The 20,246-nt window shown below is 43.8% G+C and overlaps 1 protein-coding gene across 1 annotated transcript in view; it reads left to right on the forward strand.

Moving 5' to 3' along the window:
* The window catches only part of LOC135544448 (endoglin-like), a 43,413-nt gene that overhangs the window by 16,031 nt on the left and 7,136 nt on the right, over nucleotides 1–20,246 (forward strand). The window contains exons 3-11 of the mRNA XM_064972060.1: nucleotides 128–276; nucleotides 8,952–9,071; nucleotides 13,932–14,103; nucleotides 14,235–14,421; nucleotides 14,550–14,655; nucleotides 14,882–15,083; nucleotides 15,496–15,644; nucleotides 16,083–16,313; nucleotides 18,387–18,453. Coding sequence (XP_064828132.1) covers nucleotides 128–276; nucleotides 8,952–9,071; nucleotides 13,932–14,103; nucleotides 14,235–14,421; nucleotides 14,550–14,655; nucleotides 14,882–15,083; nucleotides 15,496–15,644; nucleotides 16,083–16,313; nucleotides 18,387–18,453 — 1,383 coding nt within the window. The remainder of the gene's footprint in view (nucleotides 1–127; nucleotides 277–8,951; nucleotides 9,072–13,931; nucleotides 14,104–14,234; nucleotides 14,422–14,549; nucleotides 14,656–14,881; nucleotides 15,084–15,495; nucleotides 15,645–16,082; nucleotides 16,314–18,386; nucleotides 18,454–20,246) is intronic.

A 20,246-nucleotide genomic window follows, 5' to 3' on the forward strand; every position in this document is an offset into this window, starting at 1 on the left:
ATTGTAAATAAGAATGTGTTCTTAACAGATGTGCCTGGTTAAATAAAGGTTCAATAAAATGTATTGTCCTAGAATGTGTGACCTCTCTACTTTGCTTATCCAGGTTTGCCCCTTGTCTCTCCCCCAGCATCCCAGCAGACGTGTGAGCCAGTGAATGTTCCTGACAACCAGAATGCCTGGATCAGGGTGAGGGAGATGCCAACAGGCTGCTGGACCAGCTACACCACTAAGGACAGTAAAGAGGTGCACATCCTCAGCCTGCACTTCCTTCCTGGGGTAAGGCAATCTACATACTGTGTGTATGTACTGAACTACTGTGGAAACCCACCACTAGAATTAGATGCATCCAGTACACTCATTCTGAATAGTCCAGTACATTGAAAACACAGGTTGATTGATACCAGATGAGCATTAACACACTAGGCTAGTTTACACAAGAGATTGATGTCAGATGAATTAGCTAGTTTTCCCATGTGGCTGAGAGTCAACATGACCGACACCAGCTCTGCTCAGCCTGATCAGTACAAACACATGCCAGACATAACATGGAGCCAGGGTCTCCCCTGAGGTGACTGGGGTTCCTTACACTACACAAAGCAGTGTGAAAACACACAACCTCATCCAACAGCCTGCATGGGGAATGGGGCTAAGTGTGTAGAATACAGGTTGATTTCAAAGTTGTACCCCAAATTGCATAACAATATGTAATTCCAATTATAGCCAACTGTCCCAAGATCAGTGCTTCGGAGGAATGTAATCCTACACTGCTATTTCACCCCAGACTTAATTTTCATTCTTTGACAGTGTCTGGTCAGCACGTATTCGTAATTTCTTATCAATGATCTCTCTCTACCACACACAAACACTTTCTCTCATCTCATTGACTGTTTGTCCCTCTTGAGATGCCGTAGCCAGTACACTTCCTCAAAATATTTTGAATTACTCTAAGATTACTCAAGAAATCTGTATTTAATTTTGACGTTTTTGCTGAGTTCTTAGTTGCGCAATTTTACATCTAACTAAGATGTTTGGTAGAATATTTCTCAAGTGAAAGTCTGTCGTTAAATGACAACTTAATTGAAGAATCCCTACTGTTGACCAATTACTGATGAATGGGCGTAGACATCGGATACCGAACTTCGACAAGCCTCAAGAAAATAAATTCTGTGCTCGAACAGCTGGAAAAATCCTGCTGAATGCTGTCGAACACCAAAACAAATCAAAAAATGTTGTCATAATATACACTGAAGGTACAAAACATTAGGAACACCTGCTCTTTTCATGTCATAGACTGACCACGTGAATCCAGCTATGATCCCTTATTGATGCCACCTGTTACATCCACTTCAATCAGTATAAATAAAGGGGAGGAGCCAGGTTAAAGAAAGATTGTTAAGCCATAAGACAATTTAGACAGGATTGTGTTTGTGTACCATTCAGTTCATGTATGGGTATGATAAAATATTTAAGTGCCTTTGAACGGGGTATGGTAGTAGGTGCCAGGCACACCGGTTTGAGTGTGTTGTTCACGCTCAACAGTTTCCCAAAGGACATCCAGCCAAGTTGACACATCTGTGGAAAGCATTGGAGTCACCCGGGCCAGCATCCTTGTGGAACACATTTGACACTTTGTAGCATCCATGCCCTGACGAATTGAGACTGTTCTGAGGGCAAACTCAATATTAGGAAGTTATTTCTAATGTTTTGTACACTCAGTCTATGTGCGAACTGTTTCGACTGGGGCTGCCCAGTCGGAAGCTTTATACTACGCTGTGTGCTGTGTGTGTGTGGTGGCAGCTAACCTCCCTGACAGCTACTCTAGCAAAGGTGAGATAAATGCGTACACAACAAACCCCTTTCTAAACATATTCTTTGCTGGGTCTTTGGCCCATTTATTAGCAGCAAAGATAAAACATTTCATACCGGCAGATGTCAGTGCAGTAGTTTCCATAGTTCATAGTGAATGTGCAAAGAATACAGGCCTATAAACATCAAACCAAATCAGAATGAGCATCTGTACTTTTCACAAAACCAATAAACTGTATGTGTGTGTCCTTCCATTATACAGACTAATTGGTCAGAAGTGGGGTAGAAGAAGTCATCCAGACATGCAAGGTATCTGTTAAACATGGCAAGAATACAGGCCTATTAATATCAAAAATATCAAAGATGAGCATCTGTAAGCTTCAACAATCAGCATGCCATCTTGATAGCAGAATACAGTAGCAAAATGCTCCCAAAAAGCTGAGCTTTGTAGAGACACACATTTGAAGAAACGCAAAAAAACGTATATGGTCAAACAGTGTAGATGACAGCTTGCTTACCTTCTCACTCAGGCAATTCTTGCGTTTGCTCAGTTGCTCCACAAAACTTCTTCCAGACATCAGTCAACTTGTATACTTTAAGTTGGTACTGAAATCGTTTGTGATTGGACAAGATAACACCTCCTGAATTGAGGTTTAGTTTGGGGTTTTGCAGAGCATTTCAGTGCTCACCTACCTGCATGCACTCCACACAGACAGAAAACAATTCCCTCCATCCTAAACAAAAGTTCACACGACCCCCCCCCCCGCTCTCATCATCACCCATCATCACCCCTCACCCCCTGCCAGGCACTGTAAACAACTATGATGGAATATTAAGCCCCCTAAAGAGGAGAGGTGGTGACAAAGGTGTTTGTGGAAAGGGAGGGGTCATATAGGAAGTGTGGCTGCCTGGCGGCCTGTGTATGGGTTCAGCCTTGGAGGGGGATGGAGGGATAGAGGACGGAGGGAAGAGGGGGTGGAAGGCAGGAGGGCTGGACATGTCCCATTCAGGCACGAGTGTGAGGGCCTTGGCTCACAGCCGAGACTGGACCGTCGGAGCCGGCTCGGGTTAGGGGAGAGAGACAAAGAGTAACGGGAAGCTGTTATGCACCAGCAAAAGCCTTTGAAAAAGTTGCTCTCGAGAAGCTCTCTCTCTCTCTCAAAAAAGGAAAACAATTGTATCTGGAAAGCACAGGAACAAAAATAGCAAGGGCGAGTAACCAGGGATGGCAATGTGCATTGTTCAAACTAATAAAGTGACGAGAGAGAGTGATGGAGAAAGTTAGAATAAGGGACAGTTCTTTAGTAAAGGCCATTGATTTTTGGTTTAAAGTGAAATGAATGTTTCCCAACTGATTTGCAAGACTAAATCCTGTTGACTCATATTAGTCACAGACACATCCTTGACTCTATTGACTCAAACTGAGTGAATCAGTTGCCCATATCAGACTGGTAAACTGTCAAATAACAGGGAAATTAGTCACACATTTACTGTATATTGTGTGCTTTTCAAGAACTCACCCATTATTTAACAATATGATTAGCAAACAGGATAACAACTCACCTAAGACCCTACTATGTTTAATCAACCCTACTATGTTTAATCAACCCTACTATGTTTAATTAACCCTACTATGTTTAATCGAACGGGAAGTGTATAGTCTAGTTGTCAGAGAAGTACTTAGTCTTCTAAGCTATGGACACTTCACTTGTTGAGGCAACTAGAGATCAATTTATATAATGAATCCCAAGAAGAAAGAAGACATGTATCTCTCAGCTGACTGATTATTGAGTTATTCTTCAGGGAGTTTTGATGATAAACATTTTCGGACACTGCTAAAAAGACTATGCAAGCAGTGTGCTTTAATGATAGACAGTTGGCAGGGAAACTGATCATCTTTTTCAGACGTATTGCCAGACTCACTGTCCCTACTAGTATCACACACACACACACACACACACACACACACACACACACACACACACACACACACACACACACACACACACACACACACACACACACACACACACACACACACACACACACACACACACACACACACACACACACACACACACACACACACACACACACACACACACACACACGTCACCCGTGATACAAAGTCAGTGTTCGACGTCCATACATACATACATACCGGCCACTAGCGGCGACAGTGCTGTTACCTTAAAGCAGTGGTGTAAAGTACTTAAGTAAAAAATACTTTGAAGTACTACTTGAGATTGTTTTTTGGAGTATCTCTACTTTACTGTTTAGATTTTTGACAACTTTTACTTGTACTTCACTACATTCTTAAAGTAAATAATGTACTTTTTACTACATACATTTTCCCTGACACCCAAAAGTACTCGTTACATTTTGACAGGAAAATGGTCGAATTCACACACTTATCAAGAGAACATCCCTGGTCATCCCTACTGCTTCTGATCTGGCGGACTCACTAAACACAAATGCTTCATTTGTAAGTGGTGTCTGAGTGTTGAAGTGTGCCCCTGGCTATCTGTAATTACATAAAAAAACAAGAAAACCATGCTGCCTGGTTTGCGTAATATAAGGAATTTGAAATGGTTTATACTTGTACTTTTACTTTTGATACCTAAGTACATTTTAGCAATTCCATTTGCTTTTGATACTTAAGCACATTTAAAACCCAATATTTTTAGACTTTTACTCAAGTAGTATTTTACTGGGTGACTTTCTCTTTTTCTTGCGTCATTTTCTGTTAACGTATCTTTACTTTTACTCAAGTATGTTAATTGAGTACTTTTTTCTACCTGCCATCTTTGTGGGCCTAGTGGTTAGAGCATTGGACTAGTAACCGAAAGGTTGCAAGAGCAAATACCCAAGCTGACAAGGTAAAAATATTTTGTTCTGCCCCTGAACAAGTGTTCCTAGGCTGTCATTGTAAATAAGAATTTGTTCTTAACTGACTTGCCTAGTTAACTAAAGTTAAAATAAAAATACATTTGTCCATTATAGACATAGTCCCAAAATGTGATGTTTTTTGTATTTTGAAAGTTACATATCTTGAAAACTTGATTGCTAACAAGCAAAACATTCAAATTTCAACAATGGAGTAATGAAACAAATACCAAAAATAATAGTTTTTGGGTGGTGTTTTCCTTTAACCCTAACCTTAAAACCTTTCAATTAATGCCTCAACTTATAACCTGGAATTCTTTGAAAGCATCTACCTCTGGTGCCAAAGATTGCATGTTCAAATTCAGCAATAGAATTTTTGTTTTGAGCCAAACCCTAACCTTAACCCTAACCTGCCTGGCATTTCAAATGGCCTGTTGACAGCAGCTAATGTGGTGTGTTGTGTGTGTGTCTATGTGTGTTGAACATGGCCCTTGCATAGGCCTTGCGTATTAGCCCTGTGGTAGGCCTCAGACAATACACTGGTGGTCTCCTCCGACCAGCTCCAAACATCAGGGGTCCGATTATTTCATGTCGGCCCCTCGCCTCAGCCCAGCGTGGCCCTCTCGGAATGCATGCTGTCAGCAGCAGGCAGCAGACAATCAATTTAATAAGAGCGAGCAGATACGAACAAAAGACACTGTGTTCCTCAGCACACTCATCCACACAAAGAAAAAAGGCCAGCAGCAAAGAAAATCCAGCTCCAAAACAAGCAGGAGATTAGAGATGATTTTTTTGCGAACCGCCACGTCAGGATAAAATATAAATAGTTAATTCCCCAAAAGCACCTCTTCAGAACTGTGTTTTAGAGGTATTTAAGAGGTCCTCCACTTCAGTATTCACAACCGCAAACCTTTTACCTTCCTCTCCTCCCTACTGACATACAAGGGAAGTAAATACCAATTCATTTATGGTAATGAATTGGCAAGTTCAAAACGGAATATAAATATCCTGTATCTTTGTAAACTTCACTAGCTTATAACGCATTCTTGACTGTGGTCAATATTGCAAGAACATATTTGACTTACCAGAAGTTGAAGCCCAACACTGTTCACCTGTTGTCTACTGGTCTGCTGGTCACAGATACATTTAAAAACCTGTAGAGGTGTGGATCAGAAAACCAGTTAGTATCTGGTGTGACCACCATTTGCATCATTCAGTGCGACACATCTCCTTCGCGTAGAGTTGATCAGGCTGTTGATTGTGGTCCGGTGTAATGTTGTCCCACTCCTCTTCAATGGCTATGCAAAGTTACTGCTCAATGGTTAGTATGTCTGGTGAGAATGCAGAACATGGAAGAACTGGGACATTTTCAGTTTCCAGGAATTGTGTACAGATCCTCGAGACATGGGGCTGTGCATTGTCAATTTGAAACATGAGGTGATGGCGGCGGATGAATGGCACGACAATGGGCCTCAGGATCTTGTCACGGTATCTCTGTTTATTCAAATTGCCATTGATAAAATGCAAGAGCACACTTCTCCAGCGTGCCAGTGGCCATTGGAGGTAAGCATTTGCCCACTGAAGTCGGTTACGCCGCTGAACTGCTTTCAGGTCAAGACCCTGGTGAGGATGATAAGCACGCAGATGAGCTTCGCTGAGACGATTTCTGACAGTTCTGACTGAAATTCTTCGGTTGTGCAAACCCACAGTTTCATCAGCTGTCTGGGTGGCTGGTCTCAGACGATCTCGCAGGTGAAAAAGCCGGATGTGGAGGTCCTGGGCTGGCGTGGTTACATGGGGTCTGCAGTTGTGAGGCCAGTTGGACGTACTGCCAAAATCTCTAAAACGATGTTGGAGGTGGCTTATGGCCGTTTATTGTCCCCAGCACAAGGTGCACCTGTGTAATGACCATGCTGTTTAATCAGCTTCTTGATATGCCACACCTGTCAGGTGAATGGATTATCTTGACAAAGAAGAAATGCTCACTAACAGGGATGTAAAAAAAATGTGCACACAACATTTAAGAGAAATAAGCTTTTTGTGTATATGTACAATTATGAAAAACACTTCAAATGTTACATTTATATTTTTGTTCAGTGTAGAATATGCCTCTCTGACCCTCTGTACAACTGGCTTCCAGCCTGCTGAATCCTGTAGCTGCCTAGTGGAGCTTTTCTTTGTGAGCTAAGCATGTGTCGGGGCCACTGCCACTCAGAAAGAGGCTATTTAATCTCCTCCAGGACCTCTGAAGCAGATAGTGTGCACTACAGGAGGGCATCCATGCACATCCTGTCCTCTCTCTGTCAGGGTTGGGAGTCCACTGTATGGGGCCGGCCAGGTGGACATGTTGACTCTGCTGTCACTGGAGAGGGGAGAAGAGATTAGTGGAGTGGATATGGCTAAGCTTGTCACCTCCACTTCTCCTGGTACCCCAAGCCTCTCACCACTTCTCCTGGTAACCCAAGCCTCTCACCTCCACTTCTCCTGGCACCCCAAGCCTCTCACCTCCACTTCTCCTGGTACCCCAAGCCTCTCACCTCCACTTCTCCTGGCACCCCAAGCCTCTCACCTCCACTTCTCCTGGTAACCCAAGCCTCACACCTCCACTTCTCCTGGTAACCCAAGCCTCTCACCTCCACTTCTCCTGGTACCCCAAGCCTCTCACCTCCACTTCTCCTGGCACCCCAAGCCTCACACCTCCACTTCTCCTGGTAACCCAAGCCTCTCACCTCCACTTCTCCTGGTACCCCAAGCCTCTCACCTCCACTTCTCCTGGTACCCCAAGCCTCTCACCTCCACTTCTCCTGGCACCCCAAGCCTCACAGCAGGAACTGATGCTGTACTGGGATCACTGGTGTTGGAATGGTGTTGGATTGGATTCACTGGTGTTTGGCTGGTGTTGGATTGGATTCACTGATGTTGGATTGGTTCCATTAGCTGGTTCTGCTAGTGTTGTGCTGGTTTGACTGTAGTATTGGACAGGTGTTGCTGTAGCCTGTTCCTCTACTACAGACTCCTTGGAGCTTCAGTCAGAACTGTCTGTCTGCCAACACCTGCCACTTGGGGTGAATATGTCACATTTCCATATTGCGCCATAATTCCGCAGTGATTTATAGTAGATAACTTTCCCAACCCTAGAGAGACTACATAATGTTGTGTCTTAGATCAGCTGTCTCTATCAAATCACACAAGTGACCTACCATATAGGGAATTCTTTGAATCTTGTCATCTCTGGAATTGAAGAAGTGAAGAAAGTGGTACATCATTTGGCATGCGGCCCATCCTTGTATTTTTCACACGTATTGTGCTGATGTGATGCCTCTGGAAGGGAACAGAAATGCACTTTTCTCAATGACTTTCTCTGTGGGAGAGACAGAACACAATAGAAACCCTTGTGTTGAGCTGTCAGGCGACAATTCAATCCCAAGCCTGGTCCCTTCAAAATAAATGAAGGTGTTAGATTACATTTGTGTCTTTCGAACGCCATGTGTTACCCCACCACAGGATCATTACATTGCAGTGTGAAGTCATTGTATTTTGATGATGCCATGCACTGACTCAGTGAAATGTAATAACACTATTGGAGAAGTAGATTTTTCAGCATGGAGGTGTGCAGTCCATACACGTGTGAGGGGAATAGATTGGGAACCAGGTTTTGTGTGTGTGCAGTATTTGCTAGTCATTCAGACACACATGGAAGCAGTAAGCCTCATCCTATAATCTGTCATAACGTACATTTAGAATCTATGCCAGCTCACAATTTATCAAGAGACTCTCATAAACAATGACATTGCATAATTACCCTTATAAAAGGCCTATAAGGTGACCGAACAGATGAGATCTTAGAATCCTACAGTAAACATTGCCCTCTCTGTGACCCCAGTGTGATCTCTCACACAAAATGTTTATACTGCTTGATTCTTATTTTGTAATCACAGCAAAGTTCCTTTGGGGATTAAAGCCACCACCACTTCCCCTGCAACCCACATGCTTGTGCTATAGCTACTGTACATACCATGCATGGCTCAGTTTTGAATGTACAGCCATTGTTGATGTGGTGGTTAAGTTGACGTGTACTGTACACTCAGATGGATGGTGGGGTGGGTGATTGGGGGTGTGTAAGAATTGATTTTCTTGCAGTAAAAAAATGTGGGGTGAATTGTGATAAACATGATATCAGGCTTTTCTTGCATTTACAGTCATCACAAACTTGAATGTATTTTTCTTGAAATTTAACGTGATTCTTCTGTCCTCTCTAGGCTTCCACCATGTTTGCACTAAACATGACCACTGCCAAGCCAATGCACCTCATCATCACCACAGACTCAGAGCAGGTCATATACTTTCTGACCAATGCTAACGTGGATGTCAGCTTATACGTAAGTATACCATCTCTCCTCATTTAAAGTGTTTCCTTTTGCCACTTGTTTCCTTTGGGGTTGTGTATCAGTTAGTGTAAGGGCATTACAGTATGTCAGTGTATGAAAAGTACACAAAAGTTATATGCAAATTATTACTCCAGGAATTACAGTATATCCTAGCCGGGAGAAAAGCATAGATACTGACTTCTATTAGACACCTTAATGCCCAATCGCCTACAGAAATAGAGAGGGACTCTGAATAGGTATTGCCTGATAGATAGCTGGCTGCATTGCCTGATACTTCGCTAATGGGGGCTTGGCAAGGGCTAGGAGTCTAGCCTGGCAGCTCTGCTGTTCCTGCCAGCTGAGCTGCTCCACTCTACTCTTCCACTCTACTCTGCTCTGTTCAGCTCTAGTGTTTGGAGCCAGGGGTGGGGGGTGGGGGGGAGTAGAGCCTCACTGCCAGGCTCCCTACTTCCATAGTTAACCAGGGGAGAAATGCTTTTCTGCAGGCCCAGATGGGCTCTCCAAACCAGCCACAGCTGTGCAAGCCCCTGGGACAGTTTGGAGGAGCAATTACCCTTGTTTGTTGAGTTTCCCAGTACCGAAGAACCTGTGTGTATTTTATATCTGGTACACATGATAAAAATGCTTAAAGTGTGTTGGAGTAGGGAGCAACCTAATAGTCTCTGTCAGACACTGGGGATGTGTAGTGTTATAGTGGAGACATTAGCTTGAGTATTGTGTTCAACCTATCTACTAGATTTACACACGTCAAGTGAGTTTTTAGAAAGAAAGGACTCCTTCAGAGAGAGATGGTGTGTCTCAAAGGGTTTTGTCTTATCAACCGAATTTTGAAAATGAAGCAGAAGGGACTGATAGGATGTTGTCTTTTGGAGTTTGACAGTAAATTATAGTACTATTGATTTTGGATCCCTGCCAAGGACTCAAACCACAACTTATCTGTGGGCACCCATTCTCTTGAAACAGAACTCTTGCTTTTTATCACAATGAACACAAGTACCAAGCTGAGTGGAGAGTTCAGACCAAGTCCACAGCCCTAGCCTCCTCCTCTTGATCTCTGCTTCTCACACAAAGGGTCAAATAAATAACACGATATTTGATGTATTTCGACCCCCTTCTATCCTCTACTTAAAATTTGTCGTATTAAGGTGCTGTTAAAACTCAGTAATCTTCCACGATAAATAGGATGATTCAATGTTTACAATACTGTCAGCAGTCTGTGACAGTAGGATAGCCTATCGTGTCCTGCAGAGAGGGGGACCATTTTACATGAAGAGGGGATGTGTGTGTGTGGGATGGGAGGATGGGATAGTGTGTAGTGGATCACTTGGGAATGTTACCATTTGAATGGAAAAAGGAAGTGCGTCACGAGGCTGACAGATCTGTTGGCTACAGGCCCAGTGTTCTATCCAGCTGTAACCAAGACAGGGAAGAGTCACCACACACACTCAGATGGGACAGAGTACATTTGCGTACATTCACAAAAGGCCACCGACCTGTGGGTTCATCGTCAAGGTTCAAGGTCTCACATCCTCAGTTGTCCCTCCTCCTTTCCTCCTTGTTGTAGATCTTGTTGTTTGTTCTCCCATCTAATATGGGGTGGTAGTTTAGCTTCACACCAAGACATGATTACACAGTGTGCGTTTCTCAAAATGCATACTACCGTGCTCCAAGCACGCAAATTGGAGCACGGGAGGCTTTGCATACGAGTCCAAATCAAAGTCTGCGAAACGGAGCACGGAGGGCACTAATGGAAGGCATACGCCGTTTCTACATATTTTGAAGCATGCATCGATGCAAGCTTCAACGGAAAGTGTGCAAAGACAAATGAATGAAATGTTGCCTATTCACATCTCATATGTTGTCTGACAACAATATTTTATCTTGATTAAAAGGACATTTTGAAATGTTTACCTGCCTACGTACCGTAGATCGCAAGCCCATAATGAGTCAATAGGGTTAACTGGCTAGCTACTACTGTTCGATAGCCAGATATCCATGAAGAATTGTTAGCTGATTATGATTCACGTAGCTGAGAGTTATGAAGTAAAACGTTTGGTTTGTCTATATCTTGTTTCGTCTATTGTTGCAATTGTCCTAGCTGGAAGAATGTTCAGTGAATGTGAAGGTGCAGCGTGAGGTAATATAGTAGGGCAAGTGTGAGTGCTTCTCAATTGTAATGTTTTATGCGTTCTCCACACTCTTGTCTTCGCAAGAACGTACTCGAGAGAACTTCATCTGAGAATTCACTCGGAGCATGAGAGTGTGGAGCACGGTAGTACGCATATTGAGAAACACCCAGTGCTCTCTCTTCTATGTTATGTAAGAGTTGATGACCCCTCTGGCATTGTCCCCCGCACACCCTCGTGCAGACAGTTCACGATGTATCCTTGGAGCCAAGGGGACAGAGACAGACAGATAGGCGAATGGCCTTGACCTCGAACCTAATCTATTTTGGATGGGTGCCTGTTCTAAACAGCCCACCAGATAGCTCTCTCTGACAGTGACTTAAATCCCGCTGACTCCTCTGTGATAGCAACGACACAGACACACAATGCTGAGTGTCACGGCTACACACAATACAGTGTCTGCACAGCGTCTGAGCGATATGGCATCTAGCTGTCACTCCAGTGTTCTCCACGGGGTTAATGATGCAGTACGAGAGGAGAGGAGAAGAGGGGAGTAGAGAAGAAGAGGAGAGAAGTGAGGTGAATCAGAAGGGAGGACAGAGAAGGAGAAGAGAGGAGATGCGAGGAGTATAGGACAGGAGGATGCGTGGAGCTTGTCATCCCTGGCTCATTCAACCCCTCTGGATCAGGCCAAAGGAAGGAACTCTAATCTGAGAAGTTTCTGAAAGTGCCAGTAGACAATGCCACTTCTTGATCAGACTACTTCCTGTTGTGCGTTATGTCCCCTGGCCGTGCAGCGTTGAACTCTGACCCCCAGGAGACAAATTCATGTCAAAGTAGTTCCTTCTATCATTCGCTGATCCTTCTCACTCTCTTTCTCTCTTCCTTACTTACTTCCTTCTCCGCCCCTCCTCCTCTCCCTCCATTGTGATGTTTTTTATGTTCTCGTCTCTGTAGTTTCCCGTCTTTCTATTTCGATCCACATTAAACAAAATATACACGCATGAGAAGGACCAATCAATCACACAGGTTTACTTGGCTCTCAGCAGAGCGTTCTGACTGGCTTTATGGGGTCTGGCTGCAGCTGGCAGGCCTTAACACACACATACACACACACTGACCGCTAACATGGGAGGTCCACAGAGAGAACAATCAGTGGTCTTCTTTCCAGCCCTTAGTTTTCACCCTAAGACCTCGACCACCAGGAAATATATGGAATTATTCCTCAAACGCCAAAATCATTGCCAACACAATGGCTGCTGCTCTCTCCCCCTTCCCTAGCCTCTTCTTGGAAAAACACTGAGCACATACTGTACCTCCTGTGAGTTTGTGCAATGCAGCGTAGCTAATTGTTTGTTGTTGTTTTTATGCTATCCATTATCCTGAAATTAATTGTAACAACACATCGGACCTATATAAGTCCCGCCAGTCCAGAACAATTTGTCCATCTGTGTGCTATATTAGCTGGAATGCAACGGGAATAATGATGAGAACATTAATGGGGGAGAAAATGAAGCCATTGTTGCGACAGGATCCAAAGGGAAATGGATATCTGCTCCATCCATATGCTCTGTATAATATATAAAGGGATTCTATTCTCAAGCTCTTGGGCTAATAATCTAATTGTTTTTTTTTAATATGCTTATAGAAGTATAGTTGTCTTTATACAAATATTTGATTAGCAGATGAGTACAGATTGGGCGCGACTCTTAGGTTACACCAGAATGGCACATAACCGACCGATACATTAGAACACCTACTGGAGTACTTCATGTACAGTCCATTATTTCCCTGGCCTGTTTGGGAAACAGGGGAATGTGTGCTAGGGGAATGTGTGCTGTAGTGTGCATGCACTAGGCTGGATGTATATATTTATACCCGTATGGAGCCAGATTCCAGCCGACTCCATTGACGCACAGAGTTAAAAAGGTCCCCATTTCCCGGCCCCACTCAGGAAGCGAAGGAAAGACCTTGGCTCCAATGGGGTTGTTCAACCGGGCCTTTAGACACTTTAGCATAATAAACATTCCTTTTCAAATGGCTCTGCACTGCTCAGAGAATAAAGAAAGCGAGAGAGAGAGAGAGAGAGAGAGAAAGAGAGATGGAGAGAGAAAATGAGAGATGGAGAAAGAGGGAGAACAAGATATAGACAGACAGAAAGAGGGAGAGCGAGAGAGAGAGAGAGAGGGGAAGAGGGAGGCTTGCTTTGATGTGGCTGTTGTCAGACACATTGTGCAAACATGAGGTAGCGGTCTCTAAATAAGGCGCCGACTCACCTAATGCCATGGTAACAATGAGCAGACAAACAGAGCTGTCTCACCCTCATAGAGGTAGAGTGGCTTAATGACTTAGGGTTGTACTGTACATAAACAAGAATCCCCCCCACGTCCATAAAGGAAATTAAAAAGAATGGAGTGGATCATGTTAACAGACAGATTCAATCAAACTTGCCTTATATATGTAGTGTGTTTGTTTATGAACTACTGCCTAGGCACACACCTCTTCTTAATAATCGAAATGTGAGGGGAGTCTACCTGAGAAGATAACTTAATAAGTAGTATGTACATTTTTATTCTGTGGTCTAGTTTGACCAGCGGACTGTGCTGCATTATTGCAATATAGGTTCAATTGAAGTGAACCCATAGTATCATAACTTACATACAGTAGACAGATAGTCAAAGAGACCTGAAATGCAATTTCTAATGTATTTTCCTTTACTCTCCAGATGGCCAACAACTCCAATATAATGTTTTATGGTTCAGGAGGCAACATCCATAGAAAAGCGCTGCCCACAGGCAATGAAGATCTAGTGAGGTGGGCCACCGAGGAGTTTGGTGGGGTGACGTCTTTCACCACCGTCCAGAACCCAACGAGCATCGCTTCCACAGGGAGAGAGGGTAAGACACTGTCAGATACATACAACGTACCTCAAACTTACACAACTCCCACAAACTGTCTGTTTTTGATGTGACTGAAGAATTACAGATGATGTAACAAATCTGAATAATAAACATGAATGATTTTACAGGAACAAGACTCCTTCCAACTGGCTCCAACAACTGTACACTTGAAAATGAATGGCACTCCCTCAAGCACTATCTGACATTCAAATCAAACATACCTTCATCGATCAAGTCCTGCTCGAACCAGCCTCTCAACAGTCACACTGAGAAAGAACTATATATCGTTAACATCCCTGAGGATGTCAGCATTCGGTAAGACACCGAAAAGTCTCTTGGCTGAAAACATTAGCAACACTTTCCATGATAGTGGCCTTATACGGGTTATTGTGTTGGTTGTTGGTGCTCTTGAACAGTAAATCAACACAATTGTATTGTTCCAGCTATGTCTCTGTGCACGTCATCAGTGAGAGGCAGATCAGTCTGTTCCTAAGAGGTCCCCAGGGTACCACGTGGAGCATCCATGACCCACAGCACACCAGCTTCTTTGTAAGAACCGGATAACATCTACAGTTGACTAAATTGTAGTATCAATGCCTGAAACTGAATCACCAATGACTCAGACATTTTGTCTGCATTTGTCTGGTCATCATTTCAGGCTCAGATCAGTATGCATTATACTCTATGACAAAGGTGTCCTATATCAATTGGAAAATAACCATACAGTACTATCTATTATATCAAATTCTGTTCATTTGATATCTATCTCGCCCAGTCTAACAACGTGATCATGCTTGCTGCCACCAACATGATGCATACGATCCCTCCCACGGTCGCCATCAACACAGACAGTGCCGATGCTGTACAGAAGAAGGCCTTGGACCATTTCAAAGCAAGCACCATCACAAGCTACTCTGAGATCCGAACCGAGGGCACCATGGTCACACTGGTCCTGGGGAATAAGGACCACACACAAGGTAAAATACAGTTATAGTCACAGTGAGCATACTCAATATTGGCCTCTAGCAAGGGTAGCATTACAAGGGAGTCCCTGTAAATTTGACAATTGTTCCGATTAGTTAATGTATGAAGTTAATGCAAATTCCAACGCAGAGTGACCAGTTCTACAATCATAAATGCTCATACTGTTGGTTGGTATAATGGTGCCAAACTGCAATAAAATATGCTTTATCAAGCTTTCTCAGTAATTGGTAGCTAACACTATGCCCCTGTTGCCAGCAGGCTCCTGTACTAGACTAGCTAACTAACTTAGCCAACATTATTATTATTTATGATTTTATTAAAACAAATATATGGTACACCTATCCTGTAGTATCATGTACAAATGGATTCTTACTGACAGGTGAACGTTGTGTCTTGCTGTCTCAGTCACAGAGACTGCACCCACCGAGACCACCCCATCGCCCGCTAGCCCCCCTCAGATGCCTCTGATCATGCAGCTGTACACCTCTCCAGACTACCGCTCCCCCCTGGACCTCAACGCCAAGGTGCAGAGCGACAAGAGGATCTACGCAGAGGTGAGACCATTTTTTTTTCAGTCCAACACCTTCCTGCTCTTTCTAATCCTCTCCCAGTTCCCCCGCCGTGCCCAAATTCTCATCCTCTAAGCCCTGCACACCTTCAAATCTGCATGACTCCTAACACACAAAGCAAAAGTCTCTTCAATAGAATCTCAATCTACAGGTATTAATTAATGTTTGGGGATGTAGCTCCATCCAGGAGAGGACTGGATGTACCTACAGTACATAGTATCGTCATATTGCTATACAGTATAACACCATATATGATATAGTGACCATACAATGTAGTTTGCAGTATGTACTTGGGAGCAAATGCATCCACCAATGTCTCCTACCAGGCCTGCTCTAGGCCACAACATAACATCCATACTGTGGTGTATGCAAACATTTCTAGCACTCCAATTATTCCTGTCCCCACTCATCCCTCTCCTCCAGATCTCAGGGAGGATGCTGGGGGAGATTGTGCTGACCATCGAGGTGATCAACTGCTCGGTGCGCTCCAAGGGCTCATGCCCGGTGGTCAGAGACATGCCCTTCAGGTCAGAGATGTGCTCCTCCACCATGTGCCCCAACAGTACCAGGGTTAGCTTCTCCCTGGAGCTGCTCCATGACCTGGCGTCCACTAGCTGGGACCTGGAGTGCTCCGTCAATCTCTGCTTCAGTGAGGTATGTACAGTTGAAGTCGGAAGTTTACCAATTAGCCAAATACGTTTAAACTCAGTTTTTCACAATTCCTGACATTAAATCCTAGTAAAAATTCCCTGTCTTATGTCAGTTAGGATCACCACTTTATTTTAAGAATGGGAAATGTCAGAATAATAGTAGAGAGAATGATTTATTTCCGCTTTTATTTCCTTCCTCACATTCCCAGTGGGTCAGAAGTTTACATACATTCAATTATTATTCGGTAGCATTGCCTTTAAATTGTTTAACTTGGATCAAACATTTTGGGTAGCCTTCCACAAGCTTCCCACAATATGTTGGAGGGAATATTTGCTAATTTCTCCTGACAGAACTGGTGTAACTGAGTCAGGTTCTTTGCTTGCACACGCTTTTTCAGTTCTGCCCACACATTTTCTATGGGATTGAGGTCAGGGCTTTGTGATGGCCACTCCAAAACCTTGACTTTGTTTTCCTTAAGCCATTTTGCCATAACTTTGGAAGTATACTTGGGGTCATTGTCCATTTGGAAGACCCATTTGCTACCAAGCTTTACCTTCCTGACTGATGTCTTGAGATGTTGCTTCAATATATCCACATCATTTTCCTCCCTCATGATGCATCTATTTTGTGAAGTGCACCAGTCCCTCCTGCAGCAAATCACCCTCACAACATGATGATGCCACCCCCGTGCTTCACGGTTGGGATGGTGTTTTTCGGCTTGCAAGCTTCCCCCTTTTTCCCCCAAACATAACGATGGTCATATTGGCCAAACAGTTCTATTTTTGTTTCACCAGACCAAAGTACATTTCTCCAAAAAGTACGATCTTTGTCCCCATGTGCAGTTGCAAACCGGCTTCTTCTGTCTTTTTTTATGGTGGTTTTGGAGCAGTGGCTTTTTCCTTGCTGAGCGGCCTTTCAGGTTATGTCGATATAGGATTTGTTTTACTGTGAATATAGATACTTTTGAACCTGTTTCCTCCATTATCTTCACAAGGTCCTTTGCTCTCGTTCTGGGATTTATTTGCACTTTTCGCACCAAAGTAAGTTCATCTCTAGGAGACAGAATGCGTCTTTTTCCTGAGTGTTATGACGGCTGCGTGGTCCCATGGTGTTTATACTTGCATACTATTGCTTGTACAGATGAATGTGGTACCTTCAGTCATTTGGAAATTGCTCCCAAGGATGAACCAGACTTGTGGAGGTCTTCATTTTTTTTCTGAAGTCTTGTCTGATTTCTTTTGATGTTACCATGATGTCAAGCAAAGAGGCACTGAGTCTGAAGGTAGGCCTTGAAATACATTCACATGTACACCTCCATATGACTCAAATTATGTCAATTAGCCTATCAGAAGCTTCTAAAGCCATGACATAATTTTCTGGAATTTTCAAAGCTGTTTAAAGGCACAGTCAACTTAGTGTATGTAAACTTCTGACTCACTGGAATTGTGATACAATGAATTTAAGTGAAATTTTCTGTCTGTCAACAATTGCTGGCTGGAAAAATCACTTGTGTCATGTACAAAGTAGATGTCCTAAACAACTTGCCAAAACTATAGTTTGTTAACAAGAAATATGTGAAGTGGTTGAAATATGAGTTTTAATGACTCCAACCTAAGTGTATGTAAACTTCCAATTTCAATTTTAGGTGTGTGTTGGGGGGAGGTGTGTGTGTGCATGTAGGTGTGTGTTTTGGGGGGTATTGCTTTTTTTATTTACTTCTATGAGAAAGTCTTTCATTATTGAGCATTTTTCATAGATCCTTGAATACATTTTTCTCTGACAAATTGATTTCAACCTCATAACAGCACCAACGGTTCCAGAAAGTGTACATTTAGAGCTAGACTGAAAATGAAATATCATACACAGAGAATATGCTTCAAGGGATAATGTGTGCCAACTGTTGCTCACTAAACATTGTTCATTCTAAACTGTAGCTTAGTCAACAACCCAAATATTTAGTGAACTTTCCCTTTCACCTTAAAGCATGTTTTGAGTTGACTTTAGTAGGTTTTAGTATATTTGCCAACAAAGCAATATGAATAATGTGTGTCTCACTCTCTTCGTATTCTCTTGTAGAAATGTGGAGATGGAGGAAGAGTGAAGAGGAATTTGGAGGTCACCCAGACATACATCCCACCACCAAGTGAGTTCAGTTAACTCCAAATCCTTCCAGCTCTGTTGTTGTAGTGTCGTTTGTCCTTCTGGCAACTCAACCCTTACCTTTTCTCTTATCAGCTTTGGCATCAGTCAACATTTACAGTACAAATGATAACCTCAATGTTGGCCCTTAAATGACAGAATTCATAAATTAAAAAGTTTAAACATGACTCTTCTCTATCGTTGATATGACCCCCCCGACTACCCCTATGCTAAAATGTGCCATCTTCTTTCCTGTGGAAAACCAAAAGAAATCCAAATGAAATCAGCACTAAAACTGCTGTCAAATGCAATAATAGAAGAGCCACCGCATTGTCCTCTTCAGCAATTCCCTTCTCAGAACATTCATCATCCATCTCATTCCAGCCACAGTAGCTGCTGCCAGTCTGTCCGTCTGTCTCAGTTGTTTCGCCTTCCAACGAGCTCCACTTCAACGTTGGGCCCGTTGTCATGGCGATGATGAGTTCAGGATATACAAAAAGAGAGGGGTCGTAGAGGGGATGCGAGGTGGGGTGGGGCCTCTTCCCTAGGAAGGCCTGCAGCCTGACTTTGTGGCCACAATCAGCTAGTAATGACCCTCAGGGGGATCCATTGTGTCCGAGGTCTGGCCGAGCGGCTGTCCGTCACAAAAAAATTACTGGAGCTATTGTCAGAAACCCCCGAAAACAAAGAGGGGAAGGTGTCACTCTTCAAAGGGGAGGACAATCTCTGGGCAGATGAGTCAGAAACTAACCTTGCATTCCTCAACCCTCTGCAAGCCCATTATTTTGGGGTGAAAAAGAAAAGAGAACCCCAGGTTCATGTTTTGGCTTGGAACATAGCTCCCCAGCTATGGCTTGGGACATAGCTCCCCAGCTATGGCTTGGGACACAGCTCCCCAGCTATGGCTTGGGACATAGCTCCCCAGCTATGGCTTGGGACATAGCTCCCCAGCTATGGCTTGGGACATAGCTCCCCAGCTATGGCTTGGAACATAGCTCCCCAGCTATGGCTTGGAACATAGCTCCCCAGCTATGGCTTGGAACATAGCTCCCCAGCTATGGCTTGGGACATAGCTCCCCAGCTATGGCTTGGGACATAGCTCCCCAGCTATGGCCAACAAGTAATTGTTTCCTGCAATTTCCTCATGCAGGAGAAGAAGAGGATACAGGTTGGAGCATCAGCGGCTTGATGGTGATGGGTTTGGAGGCGACACAGCCAGACCACCGCTGCTCATTTTTGGTTTTGCATCCTGTTTTACTGGCCAGCCCATTCTGGTTCTTATGTAATGGAAAGGAGTTGTGAGCGTGTGGAGGGACTCAGGGACTTGTGATGGAGAATGGTTGAACGAGAATCAGTGGCAAGGGAACAACGTTTCCTCCCATTAAACTGCAGGCAACTCCTCATTGACCTAAGCGCTCCTTTTTATCCACGCCTGCCAAGTGACTACACATTGCACACACCAAACAACTGGAGCCAGCCAACTTTCTGGGCTCTCAGTTCTGCTTCAGAATTCTGGCCTGAGTTTTGGAATTGAGCTTTTTTTGACAGTTGAAGCAGGCTGACTGCTGATGTTGTTGCTGGGGGTCCCGCCTGCTTTCATTGGCCAGGATGTGAATCCCCCTCAGTTGTCCATGCTGTTTGGTAGCTGTCCCCCAGAGGGCTCTTTGGAGTAGTAGTGTCGTAGTACAGGCCTGCTGCTGCCCGTCTTCTCCACCTCCTCCCCACCTACAACAAGGCTTCTGCTTCCTGTCTCTGTTTGTTCAGCTTTGCTGTCTAACCCAAACACACAAATAACAA

This window comes from Oncorhynchus masou, chromosome 8, assembly GCF_036934945.1.
Source record: "Oncorhynchus masou masou isolate Uvic2021 chromosome 8, UVic_Omas_1.1, whole genome shotgun sequence".
NCBI classification, from domain to species: domain Eukaryota; kingdom Metazoa; phylum Chordata; class Actinopteri; order Salmoniformes; family Salmonidae; genus Oncorhynchus; species Oncorhynchus masou.